The 27,509-nt window shown below is 38.2% G+C and overlaps 1 protein-coding gene across 1 annotated transcript in view; it reads left to right on the forward strand.

Moving 5' to 3' along the window:
* The window catches only part of PDE10A (phosphodiesterase 10A), a 108,934-nt gene that overhangs the window by 34,519 nt on the left and 46,906 nt on the right, over nt 1–27,509 (forward strand). Inside the window, exons 6-12 of the mRNA XM_024763635.1 lie at nt 1–38; nt 850–908; nt 2,838–2,889; nt 10,548–10,690; nt 13,098–13,190; nt 14,531–14,717; nt 26,448–26,590. Coding sequence (XP_024619403.1) covers nt 1–38; nt 850–908; nt 2,838–2,889; nt 10,548–10,690; nt 13,098–13,190; nt 14,531–14,717; nt 26,448–26,590 — 715 coding nt within the window. The remainder of the gene's footprint in view (nt 39–849; nt 909–2,837; nt 2,890–10,547; nt 10,691–13,097; nt 13,191–14,530; nt 14,718–26,447; nt 26,591–27,509) is intronic.

A 27,509-nucleotide genomic window follows, 5' to 3' on the forward strand; every position in this document is an offset into this window, starting at 1 on the left:
ATCTTGCCTGGGCTTCAGTAGCCATACATCAGGTTCAGGTGTGTCTTTGGGATGTTTTCACAGGGGCTTCCTAGGAGAAAAGGGTGTTTGGAGTGCAGCACTGGGGAACGGAATGGAGGTTAACAAGTAACCCAGTGCTTTGTTTTTGGATATTAGGTATTTTGTTGTTTCTAAAATGTTTGATCTATTCGCTTATATTTACTTACTCCCTGCCTTAAATAGTTTCCAATTAATTATTTTTATATATTTACATATAATGTTAAATTATTTATGTTCCTATCATGGTTTTTGTTTTCCACTGAAAGCCCAGGAATGACCTCCTCCTGGCAGTAACACTGATATTTTTATGACTCCATTTCCTAAATTAAAACATCCACTAAACTAAGTGTTATATGAAAACATTAATCTTAAACATTAATTGTTATTTAAGATACCTGATTCTCTTGAAAATGTGATCTAATTTAAAAGATCACAAACTGCATGGAGTTTTCCCGAGAACTAGACTTTTAAGTTCAGGAACATGGCAGCAATAGAATTCTATTTTGTATCTTCCACTTTTTCTCGTTTTGTTCCTTTAAGTCCGTTTCAGCAAACTCAGGTTGATGAGGGACTGTCTGATAGGGAGAAAATGTATATATATTTTAGGATAATGGTATGAGAAGCAAGGGCTTCCTGGACCTGACAGTATTGAAGGTAGGTAGGATATGCACCCAAATACAGTTTTAAAAGCATTGAAGTAGTGATTGTGTTATGCCTTTTTAAATAAATAAGGTAACTAGTATTCTGGAATTTTTATTCTTAAATAAGCAGAACTCCCTTAAAATTAATAGCCATTATTTTGTATGGCAGGTATGCAGAGGTCTTGCCAAACAAACTGAGTTGAATGACTTTCTACTCGACGTATCAAAGTAAGTGTTCGTGTCCAGGGATGTGGTAGCTCTTATTGATCAACAGTTTAGATTAAGTGCAGGCTCTGACAGTGATAGATTACTATCTAGTGCAGTCAGTAACAGAAGACCAATCTTTATTAGGCGAGTGGTAAGGTGAGTATGGTCGTTCGTATTTTGGATCATAGAGTTACATCCTCATCCACGTTCACTTTACAAGTGAAGGATCGCAGATGTATATGTGATGATCTGAATTTGCAAGTTGGTATATCTTTTCTAAACAGACTCACTAGAAGGTGTTAGAGACTATCTAGAGAGGTGCACTAAGTATTGATATTTCTATTTTCATGGGAGAAAACTGACAGCAGTAGAAGGAGAGGAAATGTCCTAGTTTATTATTTTCCAAATAGTCCTCTCTGGCCTTTTCAACAAATGTCAGTACATTAAAACAGGCTCTTAATATTATCATTTTAATTATCTCATGTATAGTAGCTCAGATATCATTCTCCAGTTTGACCTAGAAAAACTCCCTTGGGCTGGCAGTGGAAGCAATTACAGATATTTATTAAATTTCAGGTTCATACTGGGTTTGCTTGCTACAGGGAAGCTCTCGTATCTATCTGACCCATCTGCTTAATTGTTGAAATCTAAAACGCCCCAGGACATGGTAACTTCAGGTCCCATCCTCCGACAAGTTAACCCAAGGTGTGATGTACCTGTGCCTCCAAGGCCTCCAACACAACTCTGACTGCGTTCTCGCTCACATGTCACCCTGGCACACTTCATAACCAACTCATCACCAAGTCTAGTAATCCTCATCACTAATGATTCTGAAGTTGCTGCTTTGTGCTTTGGAATATAAAATTAAAGAGGTATGGGACTGAGGGAGTGCTCTATTGATCCCCTAGGCCAACTATCTTCTTTGAGATGGAATTAAACAGTATCTCTGGGACACATGGTATTACTACTTCAGAAACGCCTAGGAAGGGAAGCTGTGCACGTTCTCGTACTAATGTATTTGAATACTTTGCAGGTCTCCCAAAGTCCAATTAAAACCCTCATGTGACACCTTAAATCTGTTCCCCGGTGGGAAACCCATTTGCTTCCCCCTGTTCCTTGCAGGATATTCCTCAGTGGATGGTGTAACGAAGCGTATTAGTAGCTTCAAGCCAGATGATTTCTCTTCTAAAAAAAAGGCATTGTTTATTGTTATAACTTATCTTAATCCTGAATACATTACTAAATTCTCACAAAACTAAACTGAAAGCAGTACCTTGCCAATCGGGTCTATATTAAGAGTATTTCTTTATAGATTCCCTGTAACACGTGCCTGTTGGTTCCTCTGTTTCTCTGGTCTACATTTTAATGTATATACCATATGCCTCCCAAATATTTACTTGCAGTTCAAAATGATGAATATATATTTTACTTGTGTAAAGTGGTCAGGTCCTTGCCATTATTTGTATTCTGATATCTCATCTCAAATGAATTGCCTTGCTTTCTTAGTACAATTAAACTACATTTTAACTTTTGAGTTTTTCCAGTGATAATTTACATTTTTAGCATATTAATGAGATTTAGCAAATTTAAATATTTTTATTTTAGATCAAAGTTATTTGTGAGGTATTAAGTTTGATGAAACCAATTTTATTTCTTCATAGTTTAAGTTAAATGCCCCAAACTTTCTCCCTACCTTGAATACTTACTGATAAAATAATTACTTAATGCAGCCTCCGGAATTAGAGTCCTTATACTAAAGTCAATGATAAACTTTCATTTCTCTCTTTAAAATAATATTATTGGTTGTTTCCACAAAAGGACAAAAATCAAACAACATATACCTTTATGTTTTTTATTTAAATGTAGACAAAATTGGGAAATGCATTCAAAGTTTAACATGTTCTTTGTTCTAATAACATTACTTAAAGGTTTTATCTCCCTTTTTTTCAGAACGTATTTTGATAACATAGTTGCAATAGATTCTCTACTTGAACACATAATGGTAGGTTGCCTTCTGTTTGGAAAATGATTTGATTTAATCCTTAGATTCATGTCCTAATATGTGGTGGAACATTTTAATGTACGAGACATACATGCTGTTTTAAATATGATGAAAGGGTGATGCTTAGTGATCTGGAGGCGTCGCCTTGATTTATTTGTCACTTCTGTTAATTTTGGAGGGGTTTTGAATAGTGTTTTGAAAAACACCTCAGAGTTTTTGATTATTTAGTGGAGAGCTAATTTGGAAAAACGTTTACTTTCTCTTTATGATTTCTTCAGAATACCTTTTGCATATAGGTTATATTAGGAATTTCCAGTGGATTCTTCCTGATCTTGAGGTTCATTCTACTTAGTTTTAGTCTTAATTATTTCTCTCTTCTAGAAGACTCACAGGCAACTGTGGTTGAAAGCCATATGAAATAGAATTTTTTTCCACCACGTGTAGTGTTGCTGCTTTAGTGCCCTGGAGAGACTCCACGGAGGAAGTGGCTTCTAGTAGTCGAAGTGAAGTGCATGTGTACCCCATGGGTGCCAGGCTGGCTTGCTCGGTGCTTTTCATGCCCTGTTGTCTATTTTGATAAATATTCTCTCTCCTTCCCATCTTCCTGGTCTTTCTCAAACAATAGTCATCCTGTGCAACAAGGGTTTTTTCACCTCCAGGTTTCTGATGTGCACTGATCAATTTCTCTTTGATACCATGGCAGGCCAGGTATGGAGTGTGATATGCTCAGTGTCTTGTAGAAACAGTTTACTGAGGGTAATATTAGGGGTTATTACTTTTACACATTCTTTCTGTAATTAATTACATTGATGATTTTACAGTTGACCCTTGAACTGCATGGGCTTGAATGGGTCCACTTATGCGTGGACTTTTGTCAGTACTAAATACTATAGTACTACACGCTCTGCAGTTGTGGAATTTGCAGGTGTGGAACCGTGGATACGGAGGAACCGCGTATGTGGAGGGCGATGTAAGTTATACAGGGGTTTTTGACTGTGTAGAGGGTCGGTGCCCCAACGCGTGCCGTGTTCAAGGTTCAGCTGTATTTGGACAATAAAAGAGAATAATTGATTGCACAGTAAAAAAAAAATAACTCTTTGGTTGAGACACAATTTAAGGAATCTGTAAAGCAATGAAAGGTATTAAGAAGAATATGAAAATGTGTAGATATAATATGGATCAACATAGAGCTTGTACAAGGAGTACAAGAAACAGTTATTAATATTATACTTTAAGAAACAGTTTTATTGAGATATAATTCCTGTATGATACAATTAATCCATTTAAAGTGTTTAAATCAGTGGTTTTTAGTTTATTCACAGACATTTGCAACCATCACCAGTCAATTTTAGGACATTTTCATTACTTCAGAAGGAAACTTCATACCATGTTAGCTGTCGCCTCTCTATCACCACATTTTGGCTAATGTAAATAGTGCTCTTTTGAACATTTGGGTACAATTTTCAGTTCTAATACCTGTTTTCAGTTGTTTTAGGTAAGAGTGGATTTGCTAGGTCATATGGTTACTCTATGGTTAACTTTTTGAGGAACAGCCAAACTGTTTCCGTGGCACTTGTATCATTTTACATTCCTGCCAGCACACGGGTTCCAATTTCTCCACGTTCTCACTAGCACTGGTTATTATCTTACTTTTTGATTTTTGCCATCATGGTAGATGTGAAGTGCTCTCTCAATGTGTTTTTTTGTTTGTTTTTGTTTTGCGGTACGCGGGCCTCTCACCGTTGTGGCCTCTCCCGTTGCGGAGCACAGGCTCCGGACGCGCAGGCTCAGCGGCCATCGCTCACGTGCCCAGCCGCTCTGCGGCATGTGGGATCTTCCCGGACCGGGGCATCGGCAGGTGGACTCTCGACCACTGCGCCACCAAGGAAGCCCCTCAATGCAGTTTTGACTATAGCATTTCCCTGGTAACTAATGATGTTGAACATCTTGTCATGTGATGAAAGATTCAGATTCATTGGCTGCTTTTTACTTTAATTTTTAGTGTTATGTTCTAAGATTTCATCAAGTATTATAGATACCACTCCCTTCTGTGATGTATCATTAGCAGACATTTTCTCCCGTCTGTGTATTATCTTTTCACTTTCTTGATAGTATCTTTTGAAGCACAAAAGCTTTTAACTTTGATGAGGTCTAATTTATCTCTTGTTGCTCATGCGTATGGTGTCGTATCTAAGGATCCATTGCCAAATCAGATATTATGAAAATTGACTCCAATATTTTCTTCTAAGAGTTTTATAGCTTTAGCTTTTACATTTAAGGTTTTGACTTATGTTAGTTAATTTTTGTTTATGGGGTAAGGGTCCAACTTCATTGTTTTTGCATGTAGCTATCCAGTTTTACCAGTACCATTTGTTGAAAAGACTATTATTTCCCCTTTAAATGTGGTCTTGTTAGAATCAGGTGAGCGTAGACACATGGGTTTCTTTTTAGGGTCTCAGTTCTATTCAGTTGATCTATATGTCTAGCTTAATGACAGTACCACCATGTCTTCATTACTATTGCTTTACAAAAAGTTTTGAAATCAGGAAGTGTGAGTCCTACAAATTTGTTCTCCGGGTTCAATTATTTTTTTGGCTGTTTTGGGCACCTTGCAATTCCATATAAATTTTAGAAACCAACTTGTCAGTTTCTACATATAATTCAGATGGGATTCTGGTAGGGATTTTGTTGACTCTGTAGATCAATTTGGGGAGTATTGCCATCTTAATAATATTAAGACTTCCAGTACATCAGCATGAGATGTTTTCCATTTATTTAGCTCTTCTTAATCTTTTCAACACTGTTCTGTAATTTTCAGAGTACAAGCATTGCTCTTCTTTTGGTAAAGTTATTCCTAGGTATTTTATCTTTTAGTGATAGTAGAAATGAAATCGTGTTCTTAATTTTATTTTCACATTTTTCATTGAAAATATATAGAAATGAAATTGGTTTTTGTATTTTGATCCTGTATCCTGCAACCTTGATGAAGTCATTACTTCCAATAGTTTCCTAGTGGATTATTCAGGGTTTTCTATATGCAAGATCATGTCATCCGTAATTGGTTATAGTTTTAGTTCCTCCCTTCTAATCTGTATACCTTTTTTTTTTCCTCCCTTGCATAATTGTTCTGGCTAGATCCTCCGGTACAATATTGAATTAGGAGATGGTGAGTGTGGACATCCTTGTCTTGTTCCTGATCTTAGAGGAGAAGCATCCATTCTCCAGTCTTTCACCATTAAGTAGATGGATTAGTTGTGGACTGTTCATAGGTAGCCTTGATCAGGGTGAGGAAGTTCCCTTGTATTCCTAGTTTTTTGAGTATTGTAAATATTAACTGGACGTTGGATTTTGTCAACATCCATTTTCTCTGTATTTATTAAGATGATCATGTGTTTTAAAATTTTTAGTCTATTGCATTCCTGTGATGTATCCCTCTTCATCATGGTGTATGATTTGTATTGGAACTACCTTAATTTAATAAAATCTTAAGTAGAGTTGATACCTTTAGCATATGTAGTCTTCTTATACAAAAACATTGTCTTATTTTCAATTAAAAATCTCTCTAGATTGAATGTGTTGACTTTGATTCTCCATATTTGCTAAGCTGGTTTTTTTCAGTTTACAGTCTTGGATTTTCAAGAAAGAAAATCGTTTATAAATATAATGAGAGCAGTGGTTCTACTTTTCCAATGCTTACACTATTTCTTTTTTGTTTTTTAATGTGTTCGCTAGGACCTAAGAACACTGTTGAAAGGCACCAGTGAGCGTGGATATAGTTTTCCTAATGTACATACTGTTCCTCAGTGGGGGGTGATATTGACATTTTAGGCAGACCCGCTCCTCCTTACACAGTACTGGCCTGAGCATTGCAGGTGTTCAGCATCTTTAACCTCTGAGAACTAAATGCCAAGAGCGACTCATCAGCAGCCGGTCCACCACAAATAGAAATGCCTTCACCGTTTTCACATTCTCCGTGGAGAGGTGGTTCATCGGCTAGTTGAAAATTAATGAATGAGACTTTCCAATTAATTTTTATAAATTTATGGGCACTTTAAATATTCTTCTCATCTGTACTTAAATTCCCTTCCTCATCTGTAATTCAATTAATGAATATTTTCTCCCACCCTCCCTCTCTCTCTCTCTCAAATGAGACTCGCCTTGATCTTGTTTGTTAATTTGGACTCTTTGGTGTAAAAGCCAAAAGATGTCAACTACCTAACTCAGATTAGTTTGAGAGAATAAAAGGAGGGATTTCTTGGCCCTTATCGCTGAAAACCTTGAAATTTCAGACTTCTGTAATTGCCGGACCTGGGGCCTCAAATTATGTTTTCAGGAATATGTCCTTCTCTGTCTGTCCAGCTCACGTATGTGTGGTCCATGATAAAACACAGCATAAATTTACTTCTTATTCTTTTACATTTTAATCTTATATATTTTGGGGGCACAACCAGATATTTTAAGTCTTTTTTTCATTCACTTTTTTATATTACACCTGTAACTCCTTACATATCATTTCCTAGTGAATTGTACAGCTTCATTACAGTTTTAGTGGGTTCTTTGCTCGTCACCTTTTCTTGTACCCCAGGTCTTCCCATGCTTTCTTGAGTTTATCTATTTGTTTATTTTTGCTCAGTCTCACCTGTGCGCTTGAGAAATGTCTTTATTTTGCCTTATGACTGAATGCTAGTTTGACTTGGTTAAGAATTTTAAGTTTAAAACAAGTTTTCCTTAGAAATTTGAAGATATATTTCCACTGAATTTTAAATCCTCTGTTGCTGTCAAAAATTATCTTCCGCTTGTAAGTAAACCTGTGTGCGTGTGTGTGCATGTGTGTGTCTGTGCACGTGTGAGAGAGAATGTGTGTAGGAGCGGGGATGGCTTTTAGAATGACCTTCTGAGGCTTGGAGTTCATCAATATTACCAAAATATGCCTAGGATTTCTTTATTAACTCTTTTCCGGTATGTGAGTGTCATTTCAAACTGGAAGTTTAATATTCGGGGAGAATGAAAAAGTACACATGTGTTGAGTCACTCACCTTAAAACGGAAGTCTTTCTTATTGCATGTCATTGTTTTCAGTTGATTTTCTTGACCTTTCAACATACTCAGTAACCTTGTCACCTAACAGTAAAACTTTTGTCTCTTCAAATACGTATACTCATGCTTTTCTTACCTAATTGTGTGTTAATAATTATGATAACATGTCTTTGTCTTGTTCATAACTTTGATGTCTTAATTGGTTAATTCTGCTATTTTATCATTTTGTATGATGAGGACTGATATTGTCACATATTATCAGGATGTGTATGCATACCGATACATACACATGTACATATATATTTTTTCTTCTCTTCCCATTTCACTAAAACTTTATCATGAATAATTACTGAATTTCATTACATATATTTTTTGACAGCCATTTGCTTTTTCTCCTTTGTTTTATTGCTTTATGAACTATAACAGTAGACTTTACAATACTGGACAGTTATGAATAGAGTGTAATTTTAAAATATGGAAATTTTAAAATATTTATTCCTGTTTGACTTGCTAATATGTGTATTTATAATTTTCCTTCTGTTTCCAAGGCAAATTGGTCTGTGATTTTCTTTTTTATAGTATCTTTGTCAATTTTTAGTATCAGTGACATAGCAGGGGTTGTAAAAATAACTGGAGAAGTTTTGTTCTGTCTGAACTTACAACAATTTAAATTAGATGGGACTTTATTCGTGAAGACTCTTGAGTAATTCGTATTTGAAATCATTTGGACCTGCTGCCTTTTATGGGAAGAAATTATTTTTACAGTATTTCAATTGTCTTTATGATTCTGATTCCATTCAGATTTTACAACTCCTTTTGAATTCATTTCCCTTTTCTAGAAAATTGTCCATTTCATCCAGATTTTTATAACTATTGACCTAAATATGTGCCCAAGTATCAAGCAGCCATCATGACCACTAAGGATGCAGATGTCCCTGTAGATAATTTATTATGACTTAATAACTCAAGATCGCGTGAGTGTGCAGAATAGACGGGTGATGGTTCTGGGATCGCCAGCGGTGACACCATAGCTCCCTTCCCACCGTCACGTTGTCCCTCCTCCTCAAGTATTTTTTGAGAGCTCTTATATGTCCTAACCTAAGGGCTGGCAAATTCTTTTAAGGGCCAGTAGTAAAGTTTTATGCTTCGTGGGCCGCACTGTGTTGCAACTACTCCACGCTGCTGTTGTAGCAACTGTGAACCATGCATAAAGGATGCACGTGGCTCTGTCCCAGTGAAACTTTATTTACACACACAGGCAATGGGGTGGATTTAAATGGCCTGTGGACTTTAGCCGTCCTCTGCTCTAGGCCTGGTTCTGGGCGTTCGGGATACCGTGGGGGAAAGGAAGCAGTTTCCACTGATGGGGTCCTCATCAGTCAGCTTGTGGCCGAGACAGGTCACCTGGAAATTCTGACACTCATAACGCCCAGTACTTGGTCCACGGCGTATAAGGCACAGCCAGTGTTTGCTGAGTGAATGAGTACAGCTTATAATAGCAGGAAAGACAAAGATACAATATGAGAAAGAACCAGGGTACCTAACCCACTCTGATTTCTTTTTATTTAATCTATAAGGTATTTTTACATGAGATTATATGTTTTCCTCTGGCCACAAGGTGGCCTATGTCCCTTTTGCGTAGACTTTGTGATGGCTCTTTTTCTGAGAAGTAATTCTTTTTCTCTGAGCAATAGTTTCATGTCTATCATCTTGACGTTGCCAGAATTCTGAATATGGGTAAATACAATTTTTTGTGATATAACTGTAATCCCAGCCCACTGGGGACAGTGAGAAATGTTAGGCATCAAAGACGTACTTGTTGAAGGGAATTGATGAACAAATGCATGACAATATGAATCCACAATTTTCCATTCAGAAATGGTAAGGCACATTTGATAATAAGAGCATAGGCCGTGGAAACAGCTAGTATGAGTTCAAATACCAGATCCGTTTACTAGCCACGCGATAGCAGACAAGTGAAGTTACCTCTCTGTGCCTCAGTTTTTCTAATGTGTGGAAAGGAGGTTAAGTTTCCTTAATTGTGAGGATTAAGTGAATTAATGCACATAAGTCTATAAAAACTATCTGGCACATAGTAAACACTTACTAATTGTTACACGTTCTTGTTAGTGCAGCAAATAAAATGCACCTGATGTAAATATGAACACTGTGTGTCTTATTGGACACACATTTCATACTTTTTACAACTGGTATGTTGTAAACGCCAGCCAGTCAGAACGGGTGCCGGCCTGAGAGCTGACAGAGGCTCAGGCTAGGGCATCAGGGAGCCCTGAGAAGCTCTGGAAAAGTAGCCAGGGTGGCAGACAGGCTCTCAGGGAGAAATGCCAGTAGCTGCTTTCCAGCCCACCCAGGAGTGTTGTAACATTCCAACATCTGCCCCCACAGCATGGGTGGAGAGCGGCTGCCAGTGTCAGCACCTTGACAGTGACAGAGAATATTATTTTTTGTATTTACATGCCTGTGTTTATTTAATTATAATGCTAATTTCCTACCCAGTTACATTATAGAGCAGCTGAAATTAATATTTATTTCTGATAAAGTTTACCTGTAAACTCTGTGAATCTCTCATCGGCTTACTCTTGTTTTCTCGTTTCCCTTTAGATATATGCAAAAAACCTGGTGAATGCCGATCGTTGTGCGCTTTTCCAGGTAGACCATAAGAGCAAGGAGTTATATTCGGACCTTTTTGATATCGGAGAGGAAAAGGAAGGAAAACCTGTCTTCAAGAAGACCAAAGAAATAAGGTACAGCTGGAAGTAGCGTGTCGGTCGCTGTGCTGGCGGCTGTGCAGGTGCTCTGTTACCCACTTGTCTGTGCCTATTCACAGGTGTGCTGACAGTACTTGTCATACTGTGATATCATTCCCACCAGGACCCGCCTCCTGAAGGTAGTGCTTCTGGGAATGACCTTGCAGTGCCAGCGAAACCGCGCCTAGGAAGCTTTAGCGTCACTCCTGGAAATGCCGTCTTCCGGAGGCGGTCCTTTTGGAAATCATGTTGGAAAAACTTACTAGTGCCGCCAGGTAGGTAAAGGTGCACCCCACCTGGAGTCTGCAAGGTTTCCTGTGTCTAGGAGCAGGTGTACTTAAACAATCCGGACCCCACCCTTCCCAGCTCACGGCGCTGTCTCAGAGTCCAGACCATAGTGGAAATTGACCTGGTATACTTGGTAACTTCAGCACATTATTCTATACCCAACAGTTGGCTTAATCGATCACAGAGAACACTTTTGTTGCATCTTGAAACTGAAGCCTTCTTCGTTCTTTAAGTGGCAGCTGTTGTCAGTTAGGTGAACAGAATGGAGTTTGGCTGGTAGAGGTGCGGTGGCTCAGTCCTATGACAGTCTGGGCACCTACAAGGGGTACTGTCACAGAACTGCTAAGAATCAAGCATAACATTCAGAAATTGTATTTTTTTTAGATATTTGCATTTCTTTTGCTTTATATTGATATATATCGTTTAACTACTTTTCCGCATAGTACTCGAAAGTACCTTGGTAGTTACAACTTGCTAGTAAAATGCTGTTCCTTATTAATAAGAATTGCTATTCACTTGGGCCGTCTGTCATACAAGGAAACATGGAATGTGGTCTGCACTGGGCCTCACTACTGCCCACCACTGGGTGCTTCCCATTCTATCGTCCTGGGGTAATAGAACCTATATTCCATAATCACATAACTCTGCCTTACAGGCACCATTTAGGTTTTTTAAGAAGTGTTTTAGTTTTTGTTTGTTTGTTTGGAGCTCAGTAGATCAGTCTGGATATAGTCATTTAGGTAAGGTCATTTCTCTTGCTGAAGATTTGAGTGTTCCGTAACAGTGCTGGCATCGATCTCATTTTGAAGACGTTAACTTGGGAGCCTGTATTTACAAGCGTGGGAAAAACAAGTGAGGGGGATATGGTTGGCTGTAGCTCTCTCGGCTGACCAAGCGATGCCAGCCATTTATGTGAGGACTGGCCCCTCAGTTATGGCTTCCACTGACCCGAGATAGCAAACCACACCGAGCTACTCCTAGACCAAGAAAATAAGCATAAACCATGAAGTGGATTCTTCTGCTCTGCTCAAGGCACTCTAATTTGTTGTGGTCATGCTGTTCAAAGCACAAGAAAACCAAGGCGAAAACAACCTCGCATTTTATGCAGTGCAAGGTTGGGTTCACTTTTTGGTGCTTTAAGAAAGTTAGTTCTCTTTGGTGTCAATTCTCTTTTGAATTTTCCTTAGGGAAATCCTTAGGGTGGAGCTTTATTTCAATAATGATTATTTTCTATAATGCTGAAAATGTAATATTATGGAAGTAATTTTTGAGCTATTGAAATATGTAGATATTGTGATTGTAATCATCTTAACTAAATTTTGAATGAATCCGTGTTTGATTATAATATCGTAATGAGAAAAACTATAAATATAAGGATATTTTTTAACATCTTTATTGGAGTATAATTGCTTTACAGTGTTGTGTTAGAATATATTTATGTATAAAAATGCTGATATTAGATATCAAAACATTTAAGTGTAGTGAGATAATGCCTGTATTCTGGCTGTTTTTAAATTTAACAAATTAGAGGAGTAAAAATACTACAAGTTGCAAATTGTGTTATTTTGGTATAGTACTTGTATTGCAAATGCCTTAAAATTCAAGTCCTGTGTCTCAGAGACCACAGATAACCTGTGGTTTTGGTTACATGGGTGGTGGAACGTACCCTGGCGTTGACCTGCATTCACTAATATTTTAAGAGTGTTGGCAAGTTATCGAACGCATATGGGTCTCAGTTCACAGTGAGAATTAATTAAGAAAATTTATGTTGAAGCATCTTGTAAATTATAAGGTATTTTGCAAATATAAAAGATTATGATTGGTCAGTGCGGGAGAATGCTAGTTAATTTTCAATTTCAGCTTGTGATTCAGTATAATTTAATACGTCGTGAATTATATCTTAAAACAATGTTCTCAAGTGGTTACTCTGCAGTGTTTTTATGCTTTACCTTTATGTATTTTATAATAATATGATTTAGAGTATGTAAATGTAAAACTAATGCAAGCATTTAAAGTAAAGCAATCTGTTTTATTCAATATTTGGTGGTACTGAAATGTCTCAAATTATTTTACATCTGTATTTTAATTAGCATGTTCCTCTTTTTTATATGTGCAGATTTTCAATTGAGAAAGGAATTGCTGGTCAAGTAGCAAGAACAGGGGAAGTCCTGAACATTCCAGATGCCTATGCTGACCCACGCTTTAACAGGTAAGAAGGAGTTTGTGTCCTCCGTCGGTTTCTCCTTTCGGGTCCCACTTGGCCGAAGCCTCTGAGGTAGAGCCCTAGTTCTTTGTGTCCCAACTCAATTTTTTTTTCCCCACTTGGTGCTGTTATACTGTCTTTGAACCAGCTTATTATCAGTAGTCAGTGTTTTCAGGTATTTGTCAATATAAAATGATGGATTCTAAACCATTAATTATCTCCAGCTTCAGGGGTTTGAAATGTCATAAAAATAACTAAAGAGCAAGAGTTTACATTTATAAAGTTACTTTTCTTCATTATAGTGGCATCATTTTGTCCTGAGCATATTCTTTATCAAACAATACCTTCAAAGGCTGTAACACATAGTGATAAAAGTACTTGTTTTGAATCCTGGTTCTGTCCTTTATTGGCTCTAGAATGACTTGGAGTAAGTTACTTAATCTGGAGCGTCAGTTGTTTTCTCATCTTTAAAATGAGCACAGTAATACCTATTTTGTAGGGTTATTTTTTTTAAGATTAAGATTTTTAAAATATTCATAAAAGGTCTGGCAACTTTATATGACCCAAAGTAGGAACTCAGTAAGTTGCAGCCTTTATTGGATATTATTGAAGTGGATATTAGGATGGCTTATAAAGATTTTTTATTTTGTTCTGAGTGTCTTTGGAGAACTAGAAACCAGTTTATATAGTTCGATTTTAATAAATGTCTCAAAATTGAAATCCCAAGGTTGACGCCCTGACCACTGAAAGTAATGGCTCACATGTCTTGGCAGCAGTGCTCTGTGCATTCAGACGCTGGGCTTCCTTCAAGAGACAATTAAATACCATAGGCAACAGGAGGCTTTTCAGGCGTCTGATTGATTAATGTCAGATATTCACGACTCGCATATAAACACAGCTGTATCCCCATAATAGATTTTATCAATACGTGAAGAGTATGCTGAAAATCTCAGGTTTTTTCTTAAAGGAACAAACTTGCTATTAAAGTACTTAAATATTGAAAATATTTACATATCCTTATATAAAGCCTTTATATAAAAATGTATGGATCAACTATTAAGAACCTGAAAAGGCAAGCGACAGATTGTGAGAAAATATTTGCAAAATATATACTACTGTTCTGAAAAACTCTCTTGAAAACGGAACAAGTTCATTAGAATATTTTTGAGAAGGTTTTAATAAAACACTTGCAGATGTCACGTGGTCTTTGAATTTAGACGCTAACAGTTCCATTACAGTTAATTGTAAGAGACGCAAAACTGAATTGAGATTTACGATAGAACGTGTGGTTTATTTTCTTCTGCCTGTTCTTCCTTTTGTCGTCTTGCTCCTTGACTCTCGCGCAGAGAGGTGGACCTGTACACAGGCTACACGACCCGGAACATCCTGTGCATGCCCATCGTGAGTCGGGGCAGCGTGATAGGCGTGGTGCAGATGGTGAACAAAATCAGCGGTAGTGCCTTCTCTAAGACGGACGAAAACAACTTCAAAATGTTTGCTGTCTTTTGTGCTTTAGCCTTACACTGTGCCAATGTAAGTAATACTTTTTAAATACCTTTTTTACTACTCAATATTAAATTTTATAACCTTCTAAATAAAGGTTGTTTTTTTTTTCCCCCCACTTCTTTTAGAAACCCCAAACAGCGATTCCTGGTTGTGCATGTTTTAGGAAATACCTTAAAATGCCTTGGAAGAAAAAAAATCTCCTAATTTTTACACTTATTTCAGTGTGTGAATTTGTTAAAAAGAAAAATGAAGTTAACCTAAGGGTAAAACGTTCGAATGTAAGGTTTACATTTCCTGATAATCTACTGATGTGCATGAGAGGGTTATCCAAACCCTTAGCGTTTGTCACTTGTACCGCACTTGAGACTCTTGTACACAAAAAGAGAGTAATGACTCATGTCTTAACACCAGCCCGGAAAGTTTCCTTTGTGAGGAAAAGTGAGGCAGCCACTCAGCACGTTTGTCAGATGCCTTGTAGATGTTAACTCATTTAATCCTCACAACGGCCCAACCCTGTTTACTGAATAGTAAGATGAGGTTCCATTTATTTTATGAAGTCTCACTTTAAAACAGTTGAACGTATCATCTTTCTTTTAAATTTTTATATTTTAAATGAATTAAACATTTAGTATTCTATAAACGCTAGTAATCCTCTAATGACATCACCGGAATTTTGAAGTTAAGGAAAATTTTAGTAACCTTTTATAAAGCCAAATCAACATAAATGGGAATTATCACCTTAGTAGTTTAGAGAAACTGTCTTTTTGGAAATAGGACGGAATTCCATAGGAACAAGCACATAACTAGTGGAAACAGTTAAAAGAGAAACAAAAATGGCAAAAAAAAAAAAATACTCTGGTGACTAGGGATAACTGTTTACCATGCGATTAGTGCTGTTTAGTAAGAGCACCCGTCCCCTCTCTGCATCACCTGGGCCCTCACGTGGGGATATTTATTGTTACTCGGCCCATCGGAAATAAACTAGTGCAGTTGTCAGATACTTCTTACTTCAAACATTTTCTGTACCTATGTATCTCCTCGTAAATAAAAATATTGACAGTATACTTTTTTTTTTTTTTTTTTTTTTTTTTTCCCCACCCCCACCTTTTGATTTTTTTTTTTGCTGCACCACTCAACTTTTGGGATGTTAGTTTCCTGACCAGAGATTGAACCCGGGCCCTTGGCAGTGAATATGTGGAGTCCTAACGACTGGACTGCCAGGGAATTCCCTACATTTGTTCTGTTTAGTTTAAAAGTTTCAGAGAATGTAAATTCCAGTATATTCTAAATATTGATTTTCATCACTTTTAAATGTATTCGATGGACTCTATGTATTAGAACAACTTGACATTTATTGTATTTTTTAAGTCCACTTAAAAAACATAGTGACTAGCTCTTACAACTGAAAAATTTAGCATCATTCTTTTCTGTCTTTGAACATGTGTTTCTATTATGCCACAAAAGTTTATTCTAATCTAATATATTTTATGCTTTATTTTGTTAATTACCCTAGGATAATAGTCTAAAACAAACATGTATAAGAAGGATTACAAATTAATTTTGACCTATAGTATTATGTCATTATTACTGTATATGTGATCAAAGCAACCATGTTATTAAATTTTGATAATTATCAAAAATGAAAAGTATACATTATTGAAAACTGTTGTTTCTTAATGAGATGGCTGTGGCTTAGAACAAAAATAGTTAATGTACCCATTCTTAAATTTTACCTATCATTAGAATGAAACTAGGCTTGCCATAAATTTTTTACGCTTTTTATTTTGAAATAATCTCAGACAGAAAGCAAAGTTGCAGAAATAATACAAAGGATTTCCTTATACCTTTACCCATGTTCCCCCAAATGTTAATATATTAGCATTTTTGCTTTGATACTCTTTCTTTCTCCTTCGCTCTCCTTCATTCATAGGTATCATTTTTTCTCTGATACATTTGAGAGTATGTTTCGGACAATATGTCTCATAACCCCTAAATGCTTCAGTTTGTGTTTTTTACAAACAAGGACATCTTCTTTTTCTACTGCATAATTAAAAATAAAGAAATTCACCTCGGTACTGTATTAGTTTGTTAGGACCGCCATAACAAATACCACAGACTGGGTGGCTCAAAGGACAGAACATTATTTGTCCACAGTTCGGGTGACGGGAAGTTAAAGGCGAGGATGCTGGTAGGTTTGGTTTCTTTGGAGGCCTCTCTCCGTGGCTTATGGACGCCTTCCTCATCCTTGTGTCTTCACGTGGTCTTTTCTCTGTGCAAGTCTCTGTTCCACTCTCCTCTTCTTACAAGAACACAAGTCATGTTGGGTTAGGGCCCACCCTAGCGACCTCATTTTACCTTAATCACTGCTTTAAAGTCCCCAACTCCAAGCACAGTCACATCTAAGGTACTGGGGAGTAGGGTTGCAGCATATGAATTTGGGGGGACACAATTCAGCCCCTAACAGGTACTGTACTGTTGTCTAATCTGCAGACCCCTTTAACCTCCTTTAATCTGGAACCCTTCCTTACTCTGTCTTTCATGAGCTGGGCATTTTTGAAGTGTATGGGCTGGTGTTTTGCAGAGTGTTTCTTCGGGGTTTTGTCTGGCATTTCCTCATGACTGCATCAAGGTTATCATTTGACAGGACTATCGCAGATACTGTGTTCTCGTGGCAGCCGCTGCGGGAAGGCTCGTGGCCCATTGCTGGTGATGTTGACCTTTACTACTCTGTTACTGAGGCATCTGCCTGGTTTCTCCACTGAAACGTCCTTGCCCCTCTTTTCACTATTTTAGAAGAGAGTTTACACAGAAGCCTCGATATCCTTTGTGCTCTCTCTCCCTGTCTGCATATCAATACCTCCGTGAAACGCCACGGAATTCCTCGCAGCCATTTCATTTCCATCTTTGGAACTTTGTTCTTTGACGTTGAGAAATGTGGTCCCCACTACTCAGCGTCAGTTTTATTTGTCCTTGTCGCTTTTATTTTTAGGGAAGCCATAAGAATTGTGTTCGTTTTGGGTAGATGGGGACAGGAAGAGTTTTATTATGGCAATTACTCTTAATCTGAACACCACCTGAGCTAAGAGGCCGAAAAGTACTGACAATTCTATCATCAAAAAATATTTTCAACGATTTATCAGCTGAAAATTTATTTAGGTCCACCTTCAGTGTCTTATGAAAGCTTTAGAAACCACTTTTAGACCTTATTAACACCAGTATTTTAAATTTTAAATTACCTCTTTGCTTTAAGAGCGATATGTATTAGCGCAATTTGAGAAAGGGGTGATTTGAAATGGGATGTGGGAAAAGGTCATTTTTAGGTAAATGTACGTGTGAAAGTTAAGGCGGTGGAAATTGACCCTCTTATAATCTCTCCGTGTCTTCGTGTGTCCCTTGAAGAATTACTGTGCTCTTCCCAGAATACATAAATGTCAGTTTCAGTACTATGGAATTGATTCAGCTGTGCTGTGAGACGAGCTAGCCTAGTGGGTTCAAAGCTCTTCTGAACGCTGATTGTTGCATCATGAAACCTGGACTCAGTCACGATTAAATGATTATACCAAGCTGCATACCAAACTGAATCAAGAAAAATAACACTCCTTCTGAAAAGTCATGAATAAGTTAACAGGCATTCTATTTTTACATTAATTATTTAGGGTAAAGTTAGTGGAGTTCGTTTGTAGTGAAACAGACTTGTAATTTTTTTTTTTTTTTTTTTTGCGATATCCGGGCCTCTCACTGTTGTGGCCTCTCCTGTTGCGGAGCACAGGCTCCGGATGTGCAGGCTCAGCGGCCATGGCTCACGGGCCCAGCCGCTCCGCGGCATGTGGGATCTTCCCAGACCGGGGCACGAACCCGTGTCCCCTGCATCAGCAGGTGGGCTCTCAACCACTGCGCCACCAGGGAAGCCCTGTAATTTTTATAAACACTTTGAAACTCACCAAAATTATTTCTCCTCTCCAACAATGACAGGTAGTGTATGTGCCACGGTTGTAGTAAGTCATCGCCCGCTGGCAGGCTCCGGATGTAAAACTCTCCCAGGTTGAGCAGACCCAGGGCTGGTTGCCTTGAAGGTGCACGTTGAAATCCAAGTAATGCAGCTTCAGCTCTCTGTGGAGTTAATTACCACTTCTTTTAACTGCAGTATTTCTTCTCCTCATGAAAGCTTAAAAAAATTCTGTAGTTTTTGACAGTTTCTCCAACTCAAAAAGAGTAACAGCCTCTGATGCTGCAGCTTTAGGGTACCTCCTATTCTCCGCTTCCCTTCCCTGGCCTTCCAGTTTGGGGTTATTTCTGTTCCAATTCAGAAAAAAGACCAATTTACATACCTTCTTTAAAGTAATACTGGCTTTGTCGAATCAAGCATCCTTCTAAAGAAGAAAGAAAAAGCGAACAACTCCCAGTTTATGTCAGTTTCAATAAGCCAGCAGTTGGTTTCTTTACAAGAGAGTTTCTCAGCGCTTTCTTCAGCTGAGGATGTCAGATCGTTGACCTCTAGGGTAAAGGCCAAGACGTGGATTCCTGTCCTCACTCGGGCGCTTACGGGATGTTTCTTTGAGCAAGTCTGCTTCGCGGTTCTGAACATTTTTTTCCCCAAGCATCTTATGAAGATTCGTTAAAAACAACAACTTGTATTAGCATTGTCCCAAGCAATTCATCATATCCACGGCTCCCTGCTTTACCTCAATGCTCTACTTGTTTGTAGAGAATATACATGAATATTTGTTTAGATCGCAAATATGAAGAAGCGTTGTGCAGTGTGAAGTGCCTTGTAATCGCTGGCTACTAAGTCAGACTAAACAGGTTGGTCCTGGGAAATTCAAAATATTTCTGCTCCCGAACAGATTATTATATCCTTAACTGGAGCATTTTACCACATGTAAAAGGCTTCTAATACTGAATGCGATAATGTAAGAGCATCTCTTACTGTTCAGCTCAGTGGTCTTGTTTGAGTGAAAGGCCTGTCCGGGAGGCAATATGTCTTTATTCTTCTTTAGTTCACCTGTAGATCTCTTAGGTTCCACCCCTTTTATTGGATTAAAGGGGCACGTCTCTGACTGGCAGCATCTCCATTTTATTTTTGACAGATAGTACTGTCAATGGAACGGTAACCCTTTAAAAAGAGTGAAAGAGATTTTTAAAACTAAAAGAGCCAATTAATTTACTCATACATGTGATTTTAAAGAAATAATTTGATATGATGCAAAAAGCTAACAGGATAGTAAATACCTGTTATATCTTTTGCCTAGAAAAAAGGAGTCCTTTAAAAGCAGGTTAGCTGTGTACATTTTGAATCGAGAGACATTTAACATTAAAGGAAGGTGGAGAAAATTGTTATTAAGATGAAACCAATTGGCTAGGAACAGATTTAATAAATGGTCCAAACCTTATTCATTCCTGAATTCAACCAGCAAGTACTGCGTGTCTTTTCTCTACCAGAAGGTGACTATTAGGGTGACTGTAATATAAGAAGTCCCCTGAATCGCTGTAACACTGACTCTGGGACAGGCGCTATTGTGGACACCTGACGTATAAAAACTCGCCCATTAGTCCCCCAGCAATCCTGAGTACCATTAGCTCCACTTGACAGGAGGAAGAATGGACACGTAGCGTTTAAGTGACTTGTGGAAGGTCTCACAGCAAGTGTGTGACAGAGCCAGGCTCTGAATGTGTGTAAGCCTGGCTCTGGAACCCTGGCTATGCTGTGCTTCACTTGTCTTTAAGAAAGACAGCATTGTAAACACTTCTACCTAGAATTTGTTCAAGGAAAAAATATCATTGCTTTGCATCTGGTGCTGTGGTTTCCATAAACTAGAATAACCATGCAGGTGAAGGAAGTCACACATCAAATGGTGTATTTTTTCAACAGTATACTTTTTTTTTTGCGGTACGCGGGCCTCTCACTGTTGTGGCCTCTCCCATTACGGAGCACAGCCTCCGGACGCGCAGGCTCAGCGGCCATGGCTCACGGGCCCAGCCGCTCCGCGGCACGTGGGATCCTCCCGGACCGGGGCACGAACCCGTGTCCCCTGCATCGGCAGGCGGACTCTCGACCACTGCGCCACCAGGGAAGCCCAACAGTATACTTTAAATCACTCAATTCTTTTTTTTATCAACTCAGTTCTTAGGGGGCGTAAATCTGTTGATTTTTCCTTGTGTTGGTCTCTTCTTTCTTGGATTCATTCATTCATTCATTCATTTACTTATTTACTTGATCTTTACTTATTTAGTCAAATTGACCCGGAATTACTTGCCCTGCAGGAGACTTACGTGACCGTCTCTCTTTACAGAGTCCTCAGTTCAGTAACTGGCCTCAGCAGCCACAGCGAGGTCTCTCGCCCCGCACAGGCCTTCAAGTCCCGGACCACGAAGCACAGCCTGTGCTGGGTCTGGTGTTCCTCTCGCCCGCCGCAGCACTGTTTTATGCCGCTGAATACATAGCACAGGGCTTCTTGCTCATGCCCGTGTGGAGTGTGTCTTTCATTTTAGGTTTATTTAGGGGACCAAATTAATTTTATTAACGATATCATTTAATGCTGTTGACAAACATCATATTGAAAATTTGTACTCTAGCAAATATTTTGTCAATTAGGTTGGAAATGGGAATTGTGTAGAAAGGGGAAAAGAGTGCACAGTTTACAACAGCCGAAGTTAAGTTACTTTTATCTTGTGGATCGCCCATACCCAGTGGTATGCTGGTAAAGCCTGCTCTCTACCCAAGAAGAGGCCTTATTTGTAGCGTTCCCCAGTTTCTGTGGAGTGCGGGCTCCCACTACGGGCTCTCTCAAGCTCCCACGTAACATACTGAGTGCAGACTTGTGTGGTGATGTGCACAGTCGGCACTTGCAAGACGGCACAGATGCCCCTGCCGCTCAAGAATCCTTCACCAGACTGACATCAAGGAGCCACATGGAGTGGCAGCAGTGCTGGTGTCATCAGAGATGAGCAGATGGTAGCTGTCAACAGCGCTGAGAGCTTCACGGCACTTGACCGAGTTTGTTCTCAGTTCCTTAAGTGTGTTACCGCACTGAACCTTCATATTCTTCCTGGCTTGGGCACTGCAGTGTCCACAGTCTGTACCTGGGAGACTGAGGCACAGAGAATTAGGTAACTTACTTAAAGGTGTACCGTTAGTGAAAGTTGGAGAGGAGATTCAACCCAGGCAGGTGATCCGGAGTCTGGTTCTTAGTTGCTTTACCTGTAAGTGATTCCAGGCCTGTCATGACGTGAATAATATTAGGGCATCCTCCAGACACCACCATGTCTACTCAGAGTAATGACTATTGTAGAAACAGGCACAAGAGAAGCATTCTGAAGCATCGCTAAGTATTCTTGGATGCCAATATTTAGGGATGCCATTTTATAAAATTATAAGTGGTGGCATTTTTACCATGTGGTAGAAATATGTTAGGTTATATTCCTGTTTCCAGGTCCTCTTTCTTCTGTCTTTTGTGACTTTTCCATATCCTAGAGCCTAAGATTGAAACACCGTCAGAATAAATGGCAGCCACCTCTCCTTGCGGTCTCTTCTGGCTGGACAGGGAGCCCAAGATTAACTACTCAGCTGTCATAGGCAGTTCATGCAAAATCAACTTAGGCAGCATGGTTTTCTACTTCATTCATAATCCTCAGTAGGCGACTTCCCTGGTGGCGCAGTGGTTGAGAGTCCGCCTGCCGATGCAGGGGACGCGGGTTCGTGCCCCGGTCCGGGAAGATCCCACATGCCGCAGAGCGGCTGGGCCTGTGAGCCATGGCCGCTGAGCCTGCGCGTCCAGAGCCTGTGCTCCGCAACGGGAGAGGCCGCAACAGTGAGAGGCCCGCGTACTGCAAAAAAATTAAAAAAATAAAATAAAGAAAAGTAATTTGCAGTAGGATGAATACGGTAAAATCATTTACTAATAATATTACATTATATTATTTTCTACTATTCATATTGAAGGTCATGTAGAAAATGGGGACCAAAGTAGCTATAAAATTTGCCAAAACTAATTATTTTTTGCCATAAAGTTAAAATTCACGTTACTTCCCTACACTGAACACAAAATAGAATAAAAATAAATCTAAATTGAATAATTTATATATTTGTAAACATTATAAATTTCTTGAAACTATAAATATGTTTATAAATAAAAAATAAATAAAAATATAGCTTATTCCAATTGGAGGTCATAAGCTTGTAAAATGATAAATGACAGTATTTTTGTGAGAGTTACGTGAAGTAGTGCATGCAAAGCACTTAGAACGCTGCCTGCCACAGAGTTAGTGCCCACTAGTATTCGTGACTGTATAGCAGTATTATTTTGCTGCCTAACGTATAATAGCTACTTTTACTAGCACCCCGCCCCCCCCATAGAATTACACTGAATAACAGGTAATACCGAATCACGGTAAATACTGAGTAAGTCCTGTTGACTGTTTACCCTCCTGCAAGAACCTACAGTATCAGCTCGAGTGGAAGGCAAGTGGCAGTCCATTGAGGGGTAGGAGGGAAATGTGAGCACTTCTTTTAGGTAAATGATATTAAAGAAGCTACAGTTTCTTGACTGGTCACACACGGATGGAGCTTTCATCCAGTTCCTGCATCAGGTGGTTGTGTCTTGTCCAGGGTGTGGAGTCCCCTGTGACAGAGTGGGCCTTCTACAAGGAGGAGGAGGTGACAGTGGTGTCCAGCCTGCACGTTTAAGCCCCATCCTGGCTTTTCCTCAACCATATCAGGAGGACAGCTTTGCAATGTACATTCATTTCCATTGTGCTACCGAGGATTTGCTGCTATGAGGCAAAGTACTTGCAATAGTTATTAAGTTCACTGATTATTTACACATATTTCTTTCACAAAAAGATAACTCCAAATTGCTGATCTTTTCTGATGACAAATGACAATGTTTTGTTACTTAGAAATTTTCAAAGAAATAAGCATTTAATCTGAACTTTCAAATTGCAAGCAACATTAACACTGAAAAAGAAGGTAATTGCTTTTCCAAATAAACTCATGCCAGAGTGCTTTGAAAACGGATGTTTTCATCACCATCGTGTGACTTTTTTTGCTGAAATTTGTGTGTCACATGTACAAATTATCACATACCTTTACAAAGACTGGGAGCAAACTTTTTAAAAAAGACTTTACTGGGGTTTATAAACGTACAGTGAACTGCGTGCGTTTAGAGCATACAGTATGACAGGTGTATATGCACACAGCCCAGTGCAAGCATCACCACATCAAGATGGCGGATGTACCCATCACCCCCTCAAGCTTCTGTGGCCCCTTTGTGATCCCTCCCATGGGACCCTCCCCATCTTCATCCCCCAGTTTCAAGTAACCACTGACCTACTTTCTATAACTTACTTTGCATTTTCTAGAACTATTTTTTATAATTGGAATCATAAAATCGGTGCTCCTTTTTACCTGGCTTCTTTCACTTAGCACAGATTCATCCATGACATTGTGTGTGTACGTAGTTCATTCTTTTTTATTACTGAGTATTCCATTGAACGGATATGAGCTGTTTATGTAGTCACCTGTTGATGGGCATTTGAGCTATTTCATTTTTGGCTGTTACAAATAAAGCTGCACACGTCTTTGTGTGGGCGTACGCTTTAATTTCCCTCGAGTAAATCCCTAGAACAGTGGGGTCATCCGATGAGGGGATGTTTAAGAGACTGCCAAACCGTTTTCCAAAGTGGTTGTACATTCCCAATATCGTTGTGTGTGTTCCAGTTTCTCCACATTTGCCATCTCCATGTCTTCTTTGGTGAAGTGTCTTCTCAAACTGTTTGCCTATTTTTTGTTTGTGATTGTCTGGTTTGTTTTTTATTGAGCTTTAATAGTTCTCTTATATATTCTAGATACAACTCATCTATCACGTTGCTTATTTGCAAATATTTGCTCCCAGCGTTTGGCTTGTCATTCTCTTAACAGTTTCTTTCTTATTTTGAAGAAGTCTAATTTATGATTTGTTCTGTTTATGATCATGCTTTCAGCATTGTATCAAAGAAATATTTGCCTAACGTAAGACCACAAAGATTTTCTCCTATGGTGACTTCTAGAAGTTCTATAGGTTTACATTTTGAGTAAATTTTTGTGTATCGTACAAGGGAAGGATCAACATTTGTTTGTTTACTTGGCCCACCGGTGCCCATTGATCCAGACCCCTTTGTTGTGTAGACTTCTTTCTCCACTAACTCGCCTCTGCACCCTCGTTGACAAGCAACCGACCATATACGCTTAGGAGTATGAGGTTCTCCTGATGAACTGACCCCTTTATCATTTTGAAATGACCTTCTTTATCCCTGGTAATAGTCTTTGCTCTGAAATCTACTTTATTTGATACAAGTACAGCCATTCCCACTTTCTCTAGACTGGTGTTAAATGTTAAATATCTTTTTCAGCCTTTTACTTTTACCCTACTTGAGTCTTTATATTTAAAGTAGGACTCCTGTAAACAGCGTGAGTTGGGGTTTTGCTGTTCTATTCAGTCAGATAACCTTTTCTTTTTAATGGGGATATTTAGACCAGGCACATTTTATGTTTAGGTATAAGTCCACCAACTTGTTATTTGTTTTGTTTGTTCCATCGTTTTTTATTTCCTTTTCCCTCTCTGTCTTCAAAAGTTGAATTTTTAAAAAGTTTTATTTTATGAAACAGCTTTCAATTCATTAAAATCTTCCCCATGAATAATTTCATTGAGTGTCATGGGTTTTGAACCTGATTGATAATATATAAAGATGCAACTGATTAGTTTGCAAGATTAACTGATTTACATCAGGGAAAATGGAAATTTGTCTGAATTTCAGTCAAAAGTGTTAGTCATTAGGGAGCAAAACTGTAAGTGTGATATTTAAGAACAGTCAATACTACCTTTATTCCATCTGGATCCACATACTCTTTGGCATAGTCTTCTCCAATAGTACAACTGTTTCTAAGTGGTAAACTTGACGCCACCATCTCACAAAGTAGTAAAGAAAAAACTTGACGGTTGATAACATACAACTATAGTGCTTCATTTCAAAATATATAATTGTTTAGTATGAACGAAAAGAGTCTTGTTTACTACGTAAATAAAATTAAATATTTTAAAAATACGTACTTTTTATTTTTATCTTTTTAAATTTCTATTTTAGCTAGTTTCGTAATATAAACAATATCCTAGCACAGGGCATGTGCATATAATTGCTGAAGGAGTATACGTTTACCACGCATGCATCTTTGAATTTATGTTACCAGTAAAGAACTTTACAATCGAACATTTTTCAAACTCCCTGGACTAGAGGACTTTGAGATCACCAAGAATTAAGCTAAATATTTTTAAAAGGAGACATAGAAAAAAATATCTTAACTCCTGTCTCATTTAGTCTCTGTCTCAGTCCGTTTGTGCTGCTGTAACAAAATACATGGACCAGGTGGCTTATAAAGAGCAGACATTTATTTCTCTCCATTCTGGAGGCTGGGAGTCCGAGAATAAGGTACCAGGTAATCTCTCTACCCAGAGATAATGTCTGGCAAAAAGACATTTGTTACGGAATTCGATAAGTCTTTTAAAAAGGAGATATAATTTTTTTAAAAACTATTTGTATCTTCAAAGTCACACGTGTCATGGATATCTTCAGTGTACATGGAAATATATGTGTAGTAATAGTAGTCAATGGAAAGTAACAGTGAATCCAATTATAGTTCTGATTTTTTTATACCAAATTCTGAACTTTAATGACAAAACTACTTTAAACATTCTTTATTTTTTCTCTGTTGGATTTGCTTTCCAGATGTATCATAGAATTCGTCATTCGGAGTGCATTTACCGGGTCACCATGGAGAAGCTGTCCTATCATAGCATTTGTACTTCAGAGGAATGGCAAGGCCTCATGCATTTCAACCTTCCCGCCCGTCTTTGCAAAGAAATTGAACTGTGAGAGTTTTGTCTTGTCAGTTTCTTCAGGAACAGATTTTTAATTTGATTGAATTTAAAGTGAAATGGGTTCTAGAATTAGAATCATAAATACCATATTACCTGTGTGGTTTCTTGTGTTGCCATTTTCCCCTTGGAAGGAAGGAAAGGCCAGATCTCTTTATCTTTAAAACAAAAAAGCCTGAACACCATTTTGAAATGATTTAACCTAAATGTTAGCTTTTCTCTTAGGCTTTTGCATACTTTACACTATGTAATATTTAATATTCAAAATGACGTTTAATATCGGATAGCTGAAAGTTTTCATTTCCATATAATTTTAAATTTACAAATTAAATCTGAGAAATTAGTAATAAATAGTTCAACTTTCACACTTTGTTTCTAATCCTATGCTAATGTATTTGTTACTGGTGGTAGGACCTGCCCATTAGAAGTACAAGCCAACACTATATAACTACATAAAAGACCTTCAGAAGTGATCCAGAGCTGATATTTGTTTATACCTGGAAACAGAGTATTCTTAAATTAATTAAACAAGGAGGCCGTTAGACTGATGTGACTTTAATGCCCTGGCGGCCTAGTAAACGAACCTGTAAATCTAAACCTGTAAATGCCTCAAGGTAACGAGATGGAAATGCTAAGGACAGCCAGTTCTGAACAGCCAACTAGGCTTTAAGCTGTAGCCAATCAAATACTTTCTTTTCTTTGCATCTTCTCTTTAGATGTGTTTCCATGGCTCCTCTCACCAAAGCACTCAACCGCTTTAAGTTGGTGGTGCTCTATTCAAATGGGTTTTTGCTCAAATAAACTCTTAAGATTTTTAATACGCCTCAGTTTATCTTTTAACAGTATATGTATTATATAGTGTGTGTGCGTTTGTGTGTGTGTGTGTGTGTGTGTGTGTATATATATATATATA

This window comes from Neophocaena asiaeorientalis, unplaced genomic scaffold, assembly GCF_003031525.2.
Source record: "Neophocaena asiaeorientalis asiaeorientalis breed wild unplaced genomic scaffold, Neophocaena_asiaeorientalis_V1.1 scaffold704, whole genome shotgun sequence".
Classification (NCBI taxonomy): domain Eukaryota; kingdom Metazoa; phylum Chordata; class Mammalia; order Artiodactyla; family Phocoenidae; genus Neophocaena; species Neophocaena asiaeorientalis.